General features: G+C 46.2%; 1 protein-coding gene across 2 annotated transcripts in view; it reads right to left on the bottom strand.

Annotated features, from left to right (window-relative positions):
• The window catches only part of NPAS2 (neuronal PAS domain protein 2), a 152,402-nt gene that overhangs the window by 2,438 nt on the left and 130,118 nt on the right, over positions 1-19,846 (bottom strand). For both annotated transcript variants that reach the window (XM_010829646.1, XM_010829647.1), the window contains 5 exons: positions 19,602-19,748; positions 13,541-13,732; positions 12,061-12,236; positions 11,100-11,192; positions 1,572-1,737 (listed from right to left, as the gene is read on the bottom strand). In XM_010829646.1, the coding sequence (XP_010827948.1) occupies positions 1,572-1,737; positions 11,100-11,192; positions 12,061-12,236; positions 13,541-13,732; positions 19,602-19,748 (774 nt within the window). The remainder of the gene's footprint in view (positions 1-1,571; positions 1,738-11,099; positions 11,193-12,060; positions 12,237-13,540; positions 13,733-19,601; positions 19,749-19,846) is intronic.

Genomic DNA, 19,846 nt, shown 5'->3' with positions numbered 1-19,846 from the left:
GGGTCCCTGAGTGCTCCTTGCATCCTTAGCCCTGCATCTGGGTGGAACAGGCACCTACAAGCACGCCGGTGGCTCCTGATGAAGGCACAGATAGATGGGCAGCTTCTACCTTTCCCCCTGCCTTCTCCCCTCATCAGTTCCTGTCCCAGATCACTCCAGGGTCCTGCAAGCAGACCAGGGAGCAAAGATGCAGTCCAGAGTTAACTTCCACTAAGATGTGGTGTTAGGGAGATCTGAAAACTATGCCATAGCTGGTTTAGCCGCCTTGGAATTCAATTACAATTTAGAACTCGAGGAGGACTCTGCATCTTGGTCACCCCACACATTCACCTATGGCTTCAAGGATGCCCAAGCGGGGCAGGCGGGGGTGGGGAAGCAAAAGCTACACTGTGCCTTCTGGTAGGGGCTTGAGGCTGTGGAGGAGGCCCCATTGGACAGGAAGGGGCACATGGGCATGTGTGGGAGGGAAGGCCAGACCCTGAGCAGACACTTCTGTCCCATCTGATCCCCCAGCCACTGACTCACAGCCCTTCCTTCCAGTGCTTGTGGCACTTGCTTAAAATAAGAAGTGACCACAAGATTACCTATATACAATGGAATATTACTCAGCCATTAAAAAGAATGGAATAATGCCATTTGCAGCAACATGGATGGATAGAGATTGTCATACTGAGTGAAGTAAGTCAGAGAAGGAGAAATAGTGTATGACATCTGTTATATGTGGAATCTAAAATGAAATTATACAAATTAACTTATTTACAAAACAGAAACAGACTCACAGACTTAAAAGAGAAGGAACTTATGGTCCCCAGGGGGGACAAAGGGAGAGAAGGGATAGTTAGGGAGTTAAGGATGGACATGTACACACTGCTGCATTTAAAATGGATATCCAACAAGGTCTTACTGTACAGCACAGGAGACTCTGCTCGTTGTTAAGTGGCAGCCTGGATGGGGTGGGAGTTTGGGGAAGAATGGATACATGTATATGTATGGTTGAATCCCTTTGCTGCCCACCTGAAACTATCACAACATTGTTAATCAGCTATACTCCAATATAAAATAAAACTTAAAAAAAAAAAGAAGTGACCACAAGGAAACATGCCCCACATTTTCCTGGAAAGCCTCAAATTCATGCAATGTTATCTCATTCATTTAAAGGAAGTTTGATGAACCTTTAAACATGATGTAATTTTCTACTCATATGAGATACTGCATATAAACACACTAACAAGCCCAACAAACATGGCAATCAGTGTCTGATTTTTGCTCTAAGAAAGTGTAGACACCATAATAAAAATTACTTTTTAAAAAATGGACCTTCTTAGTGCGTAACGACAAGAGGCCAAATAGCTGCTTCTAAGTTCCTCACACTGTATATACATAGACTTTATCAACTTGGAGCGTGATAAACTTTAGAAATGATAAAGTTTCCAATATGAATCTGTCTGAGGCTTATTTTTATACTGACGCCTAGAACCCCGTTGAAAGCCCGGAACGGAAGGAAGGGCCCATCAGGCCTGGGCTGGGGACTCGGCCCTGTCTCCCCCTCCCCAGGCGCGGCCCAGCCCCACCTGAAGAAAGTGCGGAGGCTGCGGCTGGGCCTGTGCAGGCTTCAGGGGTGACGGCTGGGAGGCGGGGAAGCTGGGCTGCAGCCCCATCAGCAGGACAGGGGTGGCGGCGCTGCTGCTGGTGGTGTGCACGTCGGGGTTCTGAAATACGGCCTGGCTCTGTGGATACCTGTTTGGTGACACACAGAAGAAACCTTTACAAAAACTATTGACATGACACCAAGGACACGGATGACAAGAGGAAAACAGACAGACACGACTTCATCACAGCTAAGACCTTGTGAGCATCACTGTCCATGCAGTGAAAACATTGCCGGAAAAAAAAAAGCTGTCAGAAAAATCTTTGCAAGTCCTATATCTAATAAGAGGTTGCTATCCAGCTACATTTCTACAACTCACCACCACAACAAATGCAAATAACCTGGTTAAAAAATGGGCAAAAGGCTTGAGTAGACATCCTGGAAAGAAAAGGTCCAAATGGCCAATAAGCACATGAAAAGAGTCATTAGGGAAATGCAAATCAAAACCAAATGAGGACTTCCCTGATGGCACAGTGGATAAGAATCTGCCTGCCAATGCAGGAGACAAGGGTTCAGTCCCTGGTCATACCACATGCCACGGGGCAAACTAATCCCCACAAATGTTACCATGGCAAAACTGGGAGAGTCAACAGTGTTACTCAGCATGCAGTTGGCATCATTGTAAACAAACAAGTTAAGGGCAAGATTCTTGCCAAGAGAATTAATGTGTGTACTGAACATATTAAGCACTCTAAGAGCTTCCTGAAATGTGTGAAGGAAAATGATCAGAAAAAGAAGGAAGCCAAAGAGAAAGGGTCTTGGGTTCAGTTGAAGTGCCAGCCCTGCCCATCAACAGAAAATTGGATTAAAGATTTACTGAGCATGGCCTCGCCCATTAGAGCAAGACCCCGATCCCCCCACAGCCAGGCCCTCCCATCAGGAACCTTCAACAAGCCCCTTAGTCTCATCCATCAGAGGGTAGACAGAATGAAAACCACAGTCACAGAAAACTAACCAAACTGATCACATGGATCACAGCCTTGTCTAACTCAATGAAACTATGAGCCATGCCGTGTAGGGCCACCCAAGACAGACAGGTCATGGTGGAGATTTCTGACAAAGTGGTCCACTGGAGAAGGGAATAGCAAACCACTTCAGTATTCTTGCCTTGAGAACCCCATGAACCCAGGATGAAAAGGAAAAAAGACATACACTGAAAGGTGAACTCTCCAGGTTGGTAGATGCCCAATATGCTACTGGAGAAGAGTAGAGAAGTAACTCCAGAAAGAATGAAGAGACAAAGCCAAAGCAAAACAATGCCCCATTATGGATGTGACTGGTGATGGAAGTAAAGTTCAGTGCTGTAAAGAACAATATTGCATCAGATCAGATCAGATCAGTCGCTCAGTCGTGTCCGACTCTTTGCGACCCCATGAATCACAGCACACCAGGCCTCCCTGTCCATCACCAACTCCCGGAGTTCACTCAGACTCACGTCCATCAAGTCAGTGATGCCATCCAGCCATCTCATCCTCTGTCGTACCCTTCTCCTCTTGCCCCCAATCCCTCCCAGCATCAGAGTCTTTTCCAATGAGTCAACTCTTCTCATGAGGTGGCCAAAGTACTGGAGTTTCAGCTTTAGCATCATTGCATAGGAACCTGGAATGTTAGGTCCATGAATCAAGGTAAATTGGAAGTGGTCAAACAGATGGCAAGAGTGAACATTGACATTTTAGGAATCAGTGAATGAAAATGGAATGAGCGAATTTAATTCAGATGACCATTATATCTACTACTGTGGGCAAGAACCCCTTAGAAGAAATGGAGTAGCCCTCACAGTCAACAAGAGAGTCTGAAATGCAGTACTTGGGTATAATCTAAAAAATGACAGAATGATCTCTGTTTGTTTTCAAGGCAAACCATTCAATATCACAATAATCCAAGCCTATGCCCTAATTGAAGAAAGTAGGGAAAACCACTAGACCATTCAGCTATGACCTAAATCAAATCCCTTATGATTACACAGTGTAAGTGAGAAATAGACTTAAGGGACTAGATTTGATAGACAGAGTACCTGATGAACTATGGATGGAGGTTCGTGACCTTGTACAGGAAACAGAGAGCAAGACCATCCCCAAGAAAAAGAAATGCAAAAGAGGAAACTGGCTGTCTGAGGCCGCCTTACAAATAACTGAAAAGAAGATCAGTGAAAAGCAAAGGAAAAAAGGAAAGATATACCCATTTGAATGCAGAGTTCCAGAGAACTGCAAGGAGAGATAAGAAAGCCTTCCTCAGTGATCAGTGCAAAGAAATAGAGGAAAATAATAGAATAGGAAAGACTAGAGATCTCCTCAAGAAAATTAGAGATACCAAGGGAACATTTCATGTGAAGATGGGCTCAATAAAGTATAGAAATGGTAATAGACCTAACAGAAGCAGAGGATATTAAGAGGTGGCAAGAATACACAGAAGAACTGTACAAAAAAGATCTTCATGACCAAGATAATCAAGATGGTGTGATCACTCAGCTAGAGCCAGACATCCTGAAATGTGAAGTCAAGTGGGCCTTAGGAAGCATCACTACAAACAAAGCTAGTGGAGGTGATAGAATTCCAGTTGAGTTATTTCAAATCCTGAAAGATGATGCTGTGAAAGTGCTGCACTCAATATGCCAGCAAATTGGGAAAACTCAGCAGTGGCCACAGGACTGGAGAAGGTCAGTTTTCATTCCAATCCCAAAGAAAGGCAATGCCAAAGAAAGCTCAAACTACCGCACAATTGCACTCATCTCACACGCTAGTAAAGTAATGCTCAAAATTCTCCAAGCCAGGCTCCAGCAATACGTGAACCATGAACTTCCAGATGTTCAAGCTGGTTTTAGAAAACCAGAGATCAAATGGCCAACATCTGCTGGATCATCAAATAAGCAAGAGAGTTCCAGAAAAACATTTATTTCTGCTTTATTGACTATGCCAAAGCCTTTGACTGTGTAGCTCACAATAAACTGTGGAAAATTCTGAAAGAGATGGGAATACCAGATCACCTGACCTGCCTCTTGAGAAACCTATATGCAGGTCAGGAAGCAACAGTTAGAACTGGACATGGAACAACAGACTGATTCCAAATAGGAAAAGGAGTATGTCAAGGCTGTATATTGTCACCCTGCTTATTTCACTTATATGCAGAGTACATCATGAGAAACGCTGGACTGGAAGAAACACAAGCTGGCATCAAGATTGCGGGGAGAAATATCAATAACCTCAGATATGCAGATGACACCATCCTTATGGCAGAAAGTGAATAAGAACTAAAGAGCCTCTTGATGAGAGTGAAAGAGGAGAGTGAAAAAGTTGGCTTAAAGCTCAACATTCAGAAAACTAAGATCATGGCATCTGGTCACATCACTTCATGGCAAATAGATGGGGAAACAGTAGAATCAGTGGCTGACTTTATTTTTTGGGCTCCAAAATCACTATGGATGGTGACTGCAGCCATGAAATTAAAAGAGGTTTACTCCTTGGAAGGAAAGTTATGACCAACCTAAGACAGCATATTAAAAAGCAGAGACATTACTTTGTCAACAAAGGTCTGTCTAGCCAAGGCTATGGTTTTCCAGTAGTCATGTATAGATATGAGAATTGGACTATAAAGAAAGCTGAGCACCGAAGAATTTTGAGCTGTGGTGTTGGAGAAGACTCTTGAGAGTCCCTTGGACTGCAAGGAGATCCAACCAGTCCATCCTAAAGGAAATCTGTCCTGAATATTCATTGGAAGGACTGATGTTGAAGCTGAAACTCCAATACTTTGGCCACCTGATGCGAAGAGCTGACTCATTTGAAAAGACCCTGATGCTGGGAAAGATTGAGGGCAGGAGGAGAAGGGGATGACAGAGGATGAGATGGTTGGATGGCATCACCGACTCAATGGACATGAGTTTGGGTAAACTCCAGGAGTTGGCGATGGACAGGGAGGCCTGGCATGCTGCAGTCCATGGGGTTGCAAAGAGTCGGACATGACTGAGCGACTGAACTGAACTAAATACTCCAATCACTACTGCGGAAAAAGCTGAAGGTGAACAGTTCTACGAGGGCCTCCAAGACCTTTTAGAACTAAACCAAAAAAAAACCCAAAAGTCCTTTTCATCAAAAAGGCATGGAATGCAAAAGTAGGAAGTCAAGAGATATCTGGAGTAACAGGCAAGTTTGGCCTTGGAGTACAGAATGAAGCAGGGCAAAGACTAACAGAGATTTGCCAAGAGAATGCACTGGTCACAGCAAACACCCTCGTCCAACAACATAAGAGATGACTCTACACATGGATGTTACCAGATGGTCAATACCTAAATCAGACTGAATATATTCTCTGCAGCCAAAGATGGAGAAGCTCTATACAGTCAGTAAAAACAAGAGGAGCTGACTGGATCAGATCGTGAACCCCGTATTGCAAAGTTCAGAATTAAATTGAAGAAAGTAGGAAAAACCAATAGGCCATTCAGGTATGACCTAAATCAAATCCTTATGGTTATACAGTGGAAGTGAGAAACAGATTCAAAGGATTAGATCTGATAGACAGGGTGCCTGAAGAACTATGAATGGAGATTCATAACATTGTACAGGAGGCAGTGATCAAGACCATCTCCAAGAAAAAGAAATGCAAAAAGGCAAAATAGTGGTCTCAGGAGGCCTTACAGATAGCTAAGAAAAGAAGAGAAGCTAAAGGCAAAGGAGAAAAGGAAAGTTAGATCCATATGAATGCAGAGTTCCAAGGAATAGCAAGGAGAGATAAGCAATCCTTCTTAAGTGATCAATGCAAAGAAATAGACGAAAATAGAATGAGAAAGACTAGAGATCTCTTCAAGAAAATTAGAGATACCAAGGGAACATCTTCATGCAAAGATGGGCACAATAAAGGACAGAAATGGTATGGACTTAACAGAACCAGCATGTAATAAAAAGAGGTGGCAAGAATATACAGAAGTATACAAAAAAGATCTTAATGACCCAGATAACCATGATGATGTGACCACTCACCTAGAACCAGACATCCTGGAGTGCAATGTCAAGTGGGTCTTAGAAAGCATCACTATGAACAAAGCTAGTGGAAGTGATGGAATTCCAGTTGAGCTATTTCAAATTCTAAAAGATGATGCTGTGAAAGTGCTGCATTCAACATGCCAGCAAATTTGGAAAACTCAGCAGTGGCCACAGGACTGGAAAAGGTCATTTTTCATTCCAATCAATCCCAAAGAAAGGCAGTGTCAAAGAATGCTCAAACTACTGCACAATTGCACTCAAATCACATGCTAGCAAAGTAGTACTCAAAATCATCCAAGTTTGGTTTCAACAGTACGTGAACCAAGAACTTCCAGATGTTCAAGCTGGTTTTAAAAAAGGCAGAGGAACCAGAGATCAAACGGCCAACATCTGCTGGATCATAGAAAAAGCAAGAGAATTTCAGAAAAACATATATTTCCGCTGGTAAAGAATCTGCCTGCAGTGCAAAAGGCCTGGGTTCAATCCCTGGGTTGGGAAGATCCTCTGGAGAAGGGAAAGGCTACCCATTCCAGTATTCTGGCCTAGAGAATTCACAGTCCATGGGGTCACAAAGAGAGACAACTGAGTGACTTTCACTTTCACTTTCTTCTTCATTGACTATGCTAAAGCCTTTCACTGTGTGGATCACAGCAAACTGTGGAAGAATATTCCCATTCTTGAAGAGATGGGAATACCAGACCACCTGACCTGCCTCCTGAGAAATCTGTATGCAGGTCAAGAAGCAACAATTAGAACTGGATAAGAAACGATGGACTGGTTCAAAATTGGGAAAGGAGTACATCAAGGCAGAGTACATCATGAGAAACATTGGGCTGGATGAAGCACAAGCTGGAATCAAGATTGCCGGGAGAGTTATCAATAACCTCAGATATGCAGATGACAGCATCCTTATGGAAGAAAGCAAAGAGGAACTAAAGAGCCTCTTGATGAAGGTGAGAGAGGAGAATGAAAAAGCTGGCTTAAAAATTAACATTCAGAAAACTAAGCTCATGGCATCTGGTCACATCACTTCATGGCAAATAGATGGGTAAACAGTGGAAACAGTGACAGACTTTATTTTCTTGGGCTCCAGAATCACTGCAGATGGTCACTGCAGGCATGAAATTAAAAGATGCTTCCTCCTTGGAAGTAAAACTATGATCAACCTAGACAGCATATTAAAAAGTAGAGACGTTACTTTGCCAACAATGGTCTGTCTAGTCAAAGCTATGGTTTTTCCAGTGATCATGTATGGATGTGAGAGTTGGACCATAAAGAAACTGAGGGCCGAAAAATTGATGCTTTTGAACTGTGGTGTTGGAGAAGACCCTTCAGAGTCCCTTGGACTGCAAGGAGATCCAACCAGTCCATCCTAAAGGAAATCAACCCTGATTATTCATTGTAAGGACTGATGCTGAAGCTGAAGCTCCAATACTTTGGCCACCTGATGTGAAGAGCTGACTCACTGGAAAAGACCCTGATGCTGGGAAAGATTGAAGGCAGGAGGAGAAGGGGGTGTCAGAGGATGCGATGGTTGGATGGCATCACCAACTCGATGGACATGAGCTTGAGTAAGCTCCAGGAATTGGTGATGGACAGGGAGGCCTGGTGTGCTGCAGACCGTGGGGTCTCAAAGAGTCCGACACGACTGAGGGACTGAACTGAACTGAAAGCACTCCAGAGCACCACAACTCCGGAGCCTGTTTGGTGCTAATGCTGAGCCCTCGTGCCCATGAGCCCGCATGCTGCCGTTGAGTCTGTGAGCCTCGTGCCCGTGCTCTGCCACAAGAGCAGCCACCACAATGAGAGGCCCTGGCACTGCGACAGAGTCTCCACTGCTCACCAAAACTAAAGAAAGGTTATGCAGCGAGAAAGACCCGGCACAGTCACAGAAGAAAAAATCAAAATGAGGTATCATTTCATTACAAGTTAACGAAAAAAAGTTGTACATAACAAGTATTGTTGAGGATGCGGAGAAATTGGAGCTCTTGTGCCCTGTTGGTGGGAGGGTAAAATGGTGTAACTGCTGTGCAAAACAGTGTGAAGTTTCCTCAAAAAGTTAAACTTAGGTTACCGTGTGATTCAGCAATTCTACTTTTGGGTATGTGCCCCAGAGAAGTGAAAGTAGGGGACAGAAACAGTTATTTGAACATCCACGGTTGTAGAAGCATTATTTACAATAGCGAAAGACTGGAAGTAACCCCACATTCATTGATAGATGATAGATAAACAAGGAGCCGTGTATACAGACAGTGGAGCATCATTCAGCTTTAGAAAGCAAGGAGATTCTCATGTAGGTCACACCATGGGCGAGCCTCAAAGACATCACACCGAGTGAAATAAGCCCATCACAAAATATGAATACTGTACGAGTCCACTTAGATGAGACACCTAGAGAAGACAATTGATAAGAGACAAAAAGCAGAAGGCTGGGGGCAGAGCAAATAGGAAGTTGGGGTTTAATGGGGACACGGCTTCAATTTGAGAGGATGAAACAGTGCTGGAGATGGACGGTGGTGATGGTTGCACAAAAACGGGGATGTACTTATGCTATTGCATTGTACGCTTAAATATAGCTAAAATGGGAAATTTTATGTTATATAGAATATACATTTTTTTCTAAAAGAAAGAGTACTTGATGATAATGGCCAAGTAACAAGGGGAATGCCATTTGGGAGAATTCTGGAGGAGTCCAGATCAGCAAAGAAATCGAAAGTGTTAGCCACTCAGTCGCGTCAGACTCTTTGCAACCCCATGGACCATAGCCCACTAGACTCCTCTGTCCATGGGATTCTTCAGGCAAGAAAATTGGAGTGGGTAAGCCATTCCCTTCTCCAGGGGATCTTCCTGACCCAGGGATCAAACTCAGGTCTCCTGCATTGCAGGCAGATTCTTTAGCATCTGAGCCGCCACGGAAGCCCAGAAATAGATATTTAAAGATACTATACAGGGACTTCCCTGGTGGTCCAGTGGTTAAGACTTCACCTTCCAAGGGAGGAGGTGCGGGTTTCATTGCTGGTCAGGGGGCTAAGACCCCACATGCCTCCTAGTCAGAAAACCAAAACACAATACAGAAACAATACTCTAACACATTCAATACAGATGTTAAAAACGGTCTGCATGCAAAAAGTCTTTTTTAAAAAAGATACTATGGAGAAGTCCATTTATATTTTTAGAAGTGTTCTATCTCTACATGGGTCGTTTTATGGTAACAGGCACTGGGGATTCCAAAATTTCAGGGGCCTATGCGTGTGGGAGGCAGACTCTGACCTGCCCCAGAAGACAGAGTGTTAGGTCATGTCTGGAGGAGATGGACGGGGAGATGTGGACGGTATAAATTACTGGGTTGACCGAAAATGACAGTTTAGATGTTTCAGAGGAAAGAATTTCTGTTTTTGCCTAGTTTCCTGCATTTGAAACATCTCTGGAAAGTGATGTCACAATAAGTGTTTCCACTTATCTGGATCATTTAGAAAGAACAGTCCAAAACCAAAACCAACATCCCGCACACCCCTCCAGGCAACAGAGAGCATCCAAGAGTTTAAAGGCAGTTTCCTTGCAGTGTACAGCTCCTGCCACCCCCGATGCCACCACCCCCACCATCATAGGGTTTTCATGGATATAGGTATGGGCCCCAGTCTTCAGAAATGCTCAGTAATCATCACTGTGCCTATTACTACTGGAGGAGGACACAGGAAGGACTCCAGGCAGGTAGCCCCCAGGGCATGAATGGAAGGCCCCTGCGTCTGGGCACAGCAGGCCTCATTAGCTAGCCCTGTTCCCGTGAACTTCTGACGCAAATGAAACCAGTGTTTATATGACCACGGTGTCTGCTTTATTTCAAAGGGCTTGGAACTATTTTCCAGTGGCTTTTCAAGGATTCACTCCTCTGGCTCCAGTAAACCTCTGTCCCTCGTAATGAAATTGGCTCAGCACAGCTGCCCGGGTACTGGGGGTGGCAAGCAAAGAGCCCGGGGTGAGGAGAGAGAGAAGGCTCCATGTTTGGGAGGGCAGGAGGGCCCCACGTCTGCACAGGGTCCTAGTTCAGGGCCCATCCTCGGAACCAGAGAGCAACAAGCTCGTGTGGGGGAATCTGCCAGCATCGGGCGGCCAGCCGGAGCTGCACAGGAGCCCTGGGGAAGGGGGACAAGGCTCTGTAAGACTCCGTTGACCCGGGATGTTACCCCTTAGACATGCACAGATGGGAAGACGGCGATGAACTTGGCACGTAACGAATTATTTCCTTCAGGTCTTGTTCTCAGCCTGGAATGCTGACATGAAGTTTTCTCTCTTGACACAGGAAATGGAGGAAGAACAGCTGAGGGGAGGAGTCCTTTAGAAAGGTGTGGGCGCATGTGGATCTGCCCTGCAGTGCCCGACTCGCAGGTGTGTGGCTGGTCCAGGCAGATGAAACCCTGCAGCCTGAGACCACTCAGTGTGGCTCCATGCCCCACCCCTCCCCAACCTGGGCCACCTACTTGACTTGCCGTCCGGTCCTCCCGACCTCTGAGGGCTGCCTCGCGTCACAGGATCCGGGCATCATGGGCTGGATGGGCTGGCTCAGCAGTAGCCTTAGAGCCGAGGAGGACAGAAATGAGAAACTGATCAGTACCCAAGCTGTGGACCCGCCGGCCAATCCGCACCTGCCGAGCCTCACTGGACCCTTTCTGGCTGGCCCCACAGAATCCCGGCTGCTCTGTTCTGGAGGATCCTTGCTGCAGGAGGTCTCTTCCTCTGGCCATCGAGACCCTAGCCCTGTCCTGTCACTTCATGAGCTGAGGTCAACTGCAGAGTTGATTAACAAATGAGTCATTTCACAAAAGGGAAACAGACTCACAGACTTAGAGAACAAACTTACGATTGCCAGGGGGAAGGATGAGGGGATAGTTGGGGAATTGGGGATAGACATGTACACATGGCTATATTTAGGATAGATAACCAACAAGAACTTACTGTACAGCACAGGGAACTCTGCTCAGTGTTATGTGACAGCCTGGATGGGCAGGGAGTCTGGGGGAGAATGGACACATGTATATGTATGGCTGAGTCCCTTCGCTGTCCACCTGAAACTATCACAACACTGTTAATCTGCTTTATGAAAAAAGTGAAAGTGTTAGCTGCTCAGTCGTGTCTGATTCTTTGTGACCCCATGGGCTATAGCCTGCCAGGCTCCTCTGTCTATGGAATTCTCCAGGCAAGAATACTGGAGTGGGTTGCCATTGCCTTCTCCAGGGATCGAAACTGGGTCTCCTGTATTGGCAGGCAGATTCTTCACTGGCTGAGCGACCAGGGACTCCAATACAAAATAAAAAGTTCAATTAAAAAAACTGCAGAGGATTTAGAGTCTGTTTGTCTAAACTCTGCCTCCATCTTCAGCAGAGAGCGGAGATGAACAGTGTAAAACTGTCTTGGGTATCTTTCCAAGGACAGAGTCTATACCTGAGCTGCCGGTCATGGCTGAAGTCCGGGCTGGGTTGGCCCTGGGGGGCCTCCTGGGAGGCGGAAGCTGGCGTGGTCAGGCTCAGAGCCAACGGGAGCGCAGTGGTGGTGCTGCTAAACTGGGGTGTCAGGCTGCTCCCCTGAATCATCTGTGAGCTTCTCAATGGCTTTGGACCCTGGAGCAACCATCGAAACAAGAAAGGTAAACCTTCAGCTCAACTCAGGTGTCACCTCCCCAGAACCTCTTTCTGTATCCGCTTAGGCCTTTCCGAACATTTAGGACTCACTGACCATCATTATGATGTTTTGGTGTTATGACTGGCTTTCCTGTTGGACTGTAAGCATCTCAAGAATTCTTTAAACCCTTTGGGATTTAAAGGACAGTGCCAGGCTTGGAGCAGGCAAGCCGTTACTGAATCCATGATTGTTTTGTTATTTTGTTCCTAAGTCCTGTGTGACTCTTTGCAACCCCATGGACTGTAGGAGCCCCCCAAGCTCCTCCTCCTCTTGCCTGGGATTTCCCAGGCAAGAATGCTGCAGTGGGTTGCCATTCCCTTCTCCAGGGAATCTTCCTGACCCAGGGATCAAACCCATGTCTCCTGTATTGGCAGGTGGATTCTTTATTGCTGAGCCACCAGGGAAGCCCAAATTCATGATTATGTGTATAAATAAAAGAGGCTTCAGGAAAAGCTGTATCCAGCCTTCCAAACTGTGATGGTCTGGAAGCAGGGGCTCAGAACTTCTTGAATCCATTGGGTTCAAGTGCCACTGAGTGATGGGTGACCCTGTCAGACTGCAAGGTCACTGGTAGTAAGTGGTAATGACTGGGAGGGCAGGGCTTGAGAGGGAATCTTGGGCACCAGGAGGAGCATGGTGACTCTGCAGAAAGGGATGGTAAACAGAAGTGGATAACTGTTCTCACACGTGTGTGTGCATGCTAAGTTGCTTCAGTCGTGTCCAATCTGTGTGACCCTATGGACTGTAGCCTGCCAGGTTCCTCTGTCCATGGGATTTCCCAGGCAAGAATACTAGAGTGGGTTGCCATTTCCTCCTCCAGGGGATCTTCCTGACTCAGGGATCAAACCTATGTCTCGTATCTCCTGTACTGGCAGGTGGGTTCCTTACCACTAGCACCGCCTGGGAAGCCTGAAGCCAGGGGCGATGACGGACACAAGAACATGTGTGTGTCCCCACATGTGGGGATGTGTGGCTTTCAGCATGCACGGCAGAGACGGCCATTTCTACCTCTAGCCAAGCTCAGAATCAGAGCTGAACATTCCAGCTGCATGATACCTTTAAAGCACTTTAATATATTGATAAAACACAGAAGGGAACCAGTAGAACTTAGGACTTCAAAGTGACAAAGACAAGAAAAACCGCATCATGATTATCCAGCTCTGGTCATAGGAGAAGTAGATTTCTGGTTCGTGAAGACCATCTGCTGGTGACAGGGACTGAGCCTGGAGATGAGCACATTTACCTGGGTCGATATCACACTCGATTCTCTTAGCAGGTGCTGGTTTGTGACCTGGGCAGAGGCTATCTGCCCTGGAAGCTGCGGGCTGACCACAAGCTGGGGACCTGGGCCGGACCTCTGCTGGAGCTGCTGCTGAGTCTCTGGCCGCTGGGCACTGCTGAAGCTCAGGGATCCATCTGGCTGCTGCAGAAACATCTGGAAGCACAACAGAAATGCCGTAAGGCTGTGATCACTGTCCTCACGGGCCCGCAACTTCTTTGTATGGCCTGCCTATCCCCGGCATAATGGCAGCTTTCTTACTCAGGCTGACCTGCCTGGGAAGGTTCACCCACTAGACGTGGAGACACTGAGCACCTGGGAGGCCACCAGCAGAGCGCATGAGCCAGAGAGGGGCAGCCAGTGGCAGGGTGCCGACCTGGCCTGCAAGAAGGCTCCGGTCTAGTGACGGGGGTCTGACAGGGTGAAAGATGCTGAGACCCAGGTATGCCACTTGACATGCTCTTTTAGTCTGTACTGGTTTGTCACTTTCTTATTAGAAGGAGAAACGTCTTGTGAATGGAAGGAGTAGCACAATCACGGTGGCACAGGGTTGGTTGACTAGTGGTGGGGGGCACGTCGTCCTGGCAGTAGGACCTATGCCCGGGCTTGAATCTCTGACCAGTGACCATCATCTGTACCCATCCTATGGTTTGTATCATCTGTCCAGCTCCCAGCTGAGAGGGCAGTCCTGCCCTGGTTAACTAGGTGCCTCTGCATTTCCAGGATGGCAGGTAAGTCCAAAGGATGACATAACATCAAGTCCATGAACTTTAAAATGATGTTTAAGAAAAAGTTTTACAATCACCACACTAATCTCTATGTGCTATTTAATATGTCTCAGACATTCAATAAGCACAGCTATATCAGCCTGGTAGTTTTAGTGGCAAAGGTTTAAGAGAATTTGATCCAGTTCATAAAGAGTGTTTAAAAGGTTATAAGAACCTTGGTCTACTTTGTTTATAAATTTGGTATATCCAATAACAATTCCTTAAGGACTTCCCTGTTGGCCCAGTGGTAAAGAATCTGCCTGCTAATGCAGAGGACACAGGTTCGATCCCTGGTCTGGGAAGATGCCACTTGCCTCATTGTGTAACTAAGCTCGTGAGCCTCAATTACTGAGGCTAAAAGCCACACCTACTGAAACCCATGCACCTACAGCCTGTGTTCCACAAGAGAAGCCCCTGCAATGAGGAGCCTGCACACCCCAACAAAGAGAAGCCCCCATTTGCCACAACTAGGGAAAGACTGCTTGAAGCAACAAAGCCCCAGAAAAGCCAGAAATAATACAGAAATAAATTTTTTTAAAAGAGAATTCCTTAAGGGCCCAGAAACATTTTACTTCTTAGGTTTATAAGTCCGCCTAGCCAAGAACACGAAATATCTGAAAGGTTAAGCTATATTAAATTTGTAAATTAATGGTTTTCATAATGAATGTTATTTACCATTTGTTAAGTTTATAAATTAATTGAATGTGAACACAAGTAAAAGCACTGATATTTTTGGCCACATCAGTAGATTTGTAAATAAAATGTAATCTGTGGATTGACTGTAAAGGTTTAAGAAAGAGAACTTTAGTAATTTCTATCATACTTTAAACTTAAGACCTGTGACTAGCTCTTTTTAAAAAAAGTTCCTCTTGAGCATTAAAAACTGGTATTATCTGTATCGTGGGCTTTCCTGGTGGCCCAGATGGTAAAGAATCTGCCTGGAATGCAGGAGACCTGGGTTCAGTCCCTGGCTCGGGAAGATCCCCTGGAGGAGGGCATGGCAACCCACTCCAGTATTCTGGCCTGGAGAATCCCATGAACAGAGGAGCCTGGAGGGCTATAGTCCATGGGGTCACATAGAGTCGGACATGACTGAGCAACCAACACTTTCACTTCCATTATCTGTATCAGATTCTTGACAAGCAGTATCCCACTCCACTTTAGATCCTTAGCTCTGAGGGCTGAAAGACTCTCCCCCCTGATCGTCTGGAACTTTACCCCGAATACCTGCATTCAGGGTGGCATAACCTCACACCCAGTATGGAACTGACATGCTGACACATGCTGAGTGACAGAGTTGTTTTGGAATCACGCCAGGCAGGTGCTTAATCAGTTAGTTCCAGCATCTCCTCCATAGGGTGTGTCAAGCCCTGAGCAAGATGACCATCTAATGCCCTTCCAGCCATACCACCAGGCAGGTCTTCCCACTTTCCTTCCTACCCCAACCCACCAGAAAAACCTGCAATTTTGACTGAAGGCTCTTTGTCACTTTAGAATTTAAGAAGAATTTTCTGGGTCTCCATACTCTCAGATCCAATACCCGAATGTTCAGAATTAGTGCTTTACACAACCTCAGCGAGCTGGCTTATTCATAGCACACAAGGTAATTTACATTTCAGCAAAAACCCAGTATTCAAACTAAATAACAAATATTTTTTCTGGTGGGATACAATTTACCTTCTGATTAAAGTTCAGACAAATGCAACCTTTATTTATGATAGGCAGTATCATCTAGCTTAAATCCAACAGACTTCAGTTCAAATTCCAACCCCCCCACGTACTACTGGTATGAACTTGGGCAATTTTCAAAAACTTCAAATTGACTGTTAGTTTCCTCATTAATAAAACAGTAACATTAACACAATATACCTCATAAAAGATTTAATGGGACTTATGTTGAGGCATAATCCTAGGTGCTCAATAAATGTTAGAGAATAACAATATTTAAAATAAAAAAGAAGTTCCTTTTGCTCCTTTGCCTCTTGAGGCATATAAAAACTATCTGAGGACCTCCTTGGTGGTCCAGTGAGTAAGAATCTGCCTGGTAATGCAGGGAACACAGGTTTGATCCCTGGTCAGGGAAGATCCCACATGCCATGGGGCAACTAAGCCCATGCACCACAGCTACTGAGCCCTGGCACCCGAGGGCCCATGCTCTGCAGCAAGAGCAGCCACCACAGTGAGAAGCCTGTGCACTGCAACTGGAGAGTGGCCTGAGCACAGCGATGAAGACACAGCTCAAAAAAAGAAAAGAAAAAAAACTCAGAAGTGAATGAATAGAATAAATAAATGAACAAACAAATAGATCAAGGTTTGCTCAAAGAAGGGAGACTGTTTATGCTTGTATAAAGGCAGAGACTGCTGGGTCTGCTACTCTGTCCCATTGATGTATGTTCTCTGAGGGCAGAAACCTTATTCTATTTATTCCTGTGTCCCCACAGCACCTAACCAATTGCCTGGAACATACTGGGTGTCTGCGAGATAGATGAATGGATGGAAGAGTGGAGGGATGGGTGGGTGGTGTGTGGATGGATGGGGGGACAGATGGTGGATGAACGGATAGATGTGTGGACAGAGGGATGGAAGGAAGGGTGGAAGGATGGACGGATAGAAAGACGGATGAAAGAACCAATCAGAGAACACATCTGCCATTGCCACAGGTGTTCTTCTTTCTTGGCGTTGCCAGTAGAGGGCATGAGTGCTCTCAAAAATAAATTAAGAAGTGACCTCCCAAGGATGCAGGGGTGACAGCTTTTCAGCTGAACAGCTCTCTATGTAGCGCCCTTCATGATCCCATCTAGGTGCAAACACCACACCCTGAAAATGTCTCCCTCATAACCCAATCTTTTCTGGAAAAAAAAATATACTTAGCAAGCATCTCAGGCCCACATAGTCTCAATGAAGCTCCAAGCCAATGGGATAGGTAGGAAAAAGTCCACTGAAGTTGGGAATAATGAACCTGGGGGGAGTGGGGAAGGGGTAGGATGTGCTACTGTGCATGTCCACGCCCCTGCTTTAGTGACAGTAAAGGAGAATTGTATGGCTTAAGAAGATGACTTCTTAACAGTACTCTGGAGTCAGTTTTATAGAAAGCCTGAGGAAAATTTTCCCTAATTCAAGTGGGCAAAGTCATCTGAGAAAAAAAAAAAACACACAAACTTTAATTTTCCACCAAACGAATCCTACTGCTCACATGTGGTTTTCATTGTTCTTATATGCTTAGCTTTACAAAGACTTATTATTACAGGACATTTCAGAAGTACAGAAAATAGATACTGTATAATGAAACCCCATATATCAATGCTAGGCTTCAGCAGTTATCCACCTTTTGCTCTTATTTAATCTATCCTCCCACATTTTTTGGGAGGATTGGAGTAATTTTTACTTGCTTATCTTTTATGCTTGACTCACTTATTGTTTTTTTTAAACATCGCATTTTGGCTGAACATTTCGGAAAGTATCTCTTTAAATCCTTAAATGTGTAAAAATACATGAAAAAAGACTCTTTGAGGACTCGTTCTCTGGTTTGACTGTGGATTTCCAAGCTCATTGGAAAATTCCACTGCAGAGATAAGGTCAAGGGAAGAAACCAGCGGAATAACACGTGGAGCCCTGGTGCCCACGTCATAGCTCACAAAGATCAGGTGCTAGACCTTGGGGGTCAACAAAATGCACTGTCAGGAGGAAGAAAAATAATAATGCTTCATACCAGAGAGCAAAAGAGATAGCCTTGTGTCTCTGTCACTTCAGAGTTCAGCTTGGGCTCTGAGGCGGATCTTCATCCGCCCACCTTGCTTTTAGCAGTTTCTGGCTTAGTGCCCCCTTCCTGGTAATGTAAAAATTCCATTCAAGTCATTAGAGTCAGGAATTCTAGTCACCGGACCCTGGATTGATGAGGATCAAGATCAAGGCACTTTGATGACCCCTTGTGTCGTCACATAAATGTTGCAGTATTGTCCCTTGGCAACTCGGGGATGTCACTCAGGAGGTTGAGGGAGCACAGGGCTGTGGGCGGGGCGAAGGGTTATAGGCGGAGCACAGGGCTGTGGGCGGGGCGAAGGGTTGTGGGCGTGGTGGCCGGTCCAGAGGCACCGAGCAGGTGCACCTCACTGGCTCCTCTGCCATAGGGGACCGGAGGGGCCAGGATGGGCAGAGAGGGCAGCCCCAGGTTTAGAGCATATGTAAAGCCCACCAGGAACATCTGTTGGGACCCAGGGAGGCAGGATGGCTGGCTCTAGGAGTCTCCAGGCTGCTCAGCACCTTTGTACTATCCTGTGTTCATCTCAGTTCAAGGTGTTCTTCTGTCCACAGGAGAGGTTGCGTGGATGGTGGGAGTGTGGGGGGTGGAGTGGACGGCAGGGTCAGCACCCTAGCCATTTCCCTCAGGGGTCTCTTCTGCTTCCATCTGTTCCCCCTTAGGTGGGTGCCAAGGCTTACCTCACTCAGGGCAGACTCCAAGGTTGGCTACATTTACAATCAAAGGCTGGGCCCAAAGAATGTGCTTTGGAAGAAAAACAGTCCTGGACTGATTTAAATGAAACTTGGTAAAAATAATTTAACCTTGAAAGAGATCCAATATATAAAGATTTTCCCTCCATAAAGGAATCTCTCGATAGGATTCAAAGAAGTGACATCTGGGGCTGGGGTGGGGTGGGGTCCTATTAAAAGCAGCTGCTTTCAGAGGACACCCCAATTGCCATGCTGCAATGGGGGTGGCCTGGGGGTGCCAGGGTGCTGACCTCCAGTCTCTGGCTCCCGGGCCGCCCCTCTGCCCCTCTGCAGGGGGCAATGGGCACAGATTCGTGTCTCCCTGCATTCATGCTTTGGATGAGAGCAAATAGCAGACCATTTCTTTGTCAGCAGCCTGGGGGGTGCTCGGAAAGCAGTTACACAGGTGCTGGGGAGTTTAAAATTCCATGGGAGAGAGGCTGGTGTCTGTGCAGGGTGACTAACCACCAAACACATAAAACAAAATGCAGGCGACACAGGAAATGTGTGTCCAACAGAGTGAGGGGTGAGTGAAAAGGCTGTCATGTGAATTTTACGTTTGGCCTGGAGCCGGGGATGGTGGAGGTGGGGTTCATTACTTGCAGTTCACTCGTAGAGGTTTCAGTTTGTCCAGGAGGCAGGGCACAGTAAGGCAGCCTAGTGAGCCTTGGAGGGAGTCTTGGCTGCCCTAAAAGGGTGGATTAGGATGCATCACACAGCGGTGGGGAGCACAGAGCCCAAGGGACCGCTGGCCCGGTAAGGGGCATCACCTGGACGTTGGAGTCCTGAACCAGGCAGAGCTGCTCCTGGATCTTGTGGAGTTCTTCCTGCTGCCACCGGATGTTGGCTTGCAGGATGCGTGTCCGCTGCTCCAGCTGGTCTTTGATGGTCTGGAACATGCTGAGCTGTGCTGAAAACTTGAAGGTGGGGTCAAGACACAGAACCCAGTGAGAGTGCTATTTCAGCCATGCAGACAGATATTGCTGTTGCTCTGAGTGGCCCTGTGCACTTTCAC

Source organism: Bison bison, unplaced genomic scaffold, assembly GCF_000754665.1.
Source record: "Bison bison bison isolate TAMUID 2011002044 unplaced genomic scaffold, Bison_UMD1.0 scf7180017864508, whole genome shotgun sequence".
Classification (NCBI taxonomy): domain Eukaryota; kingdom Metazoa; phylum Chordata; class Mammalia; order Artiodactyla; family Bovidae; genus Bison; species Bison bison.
Note: the sequence above shows the minus strand (reverse complement) of the source record. Positions and strands in the feature narration are given on the sequence as shown.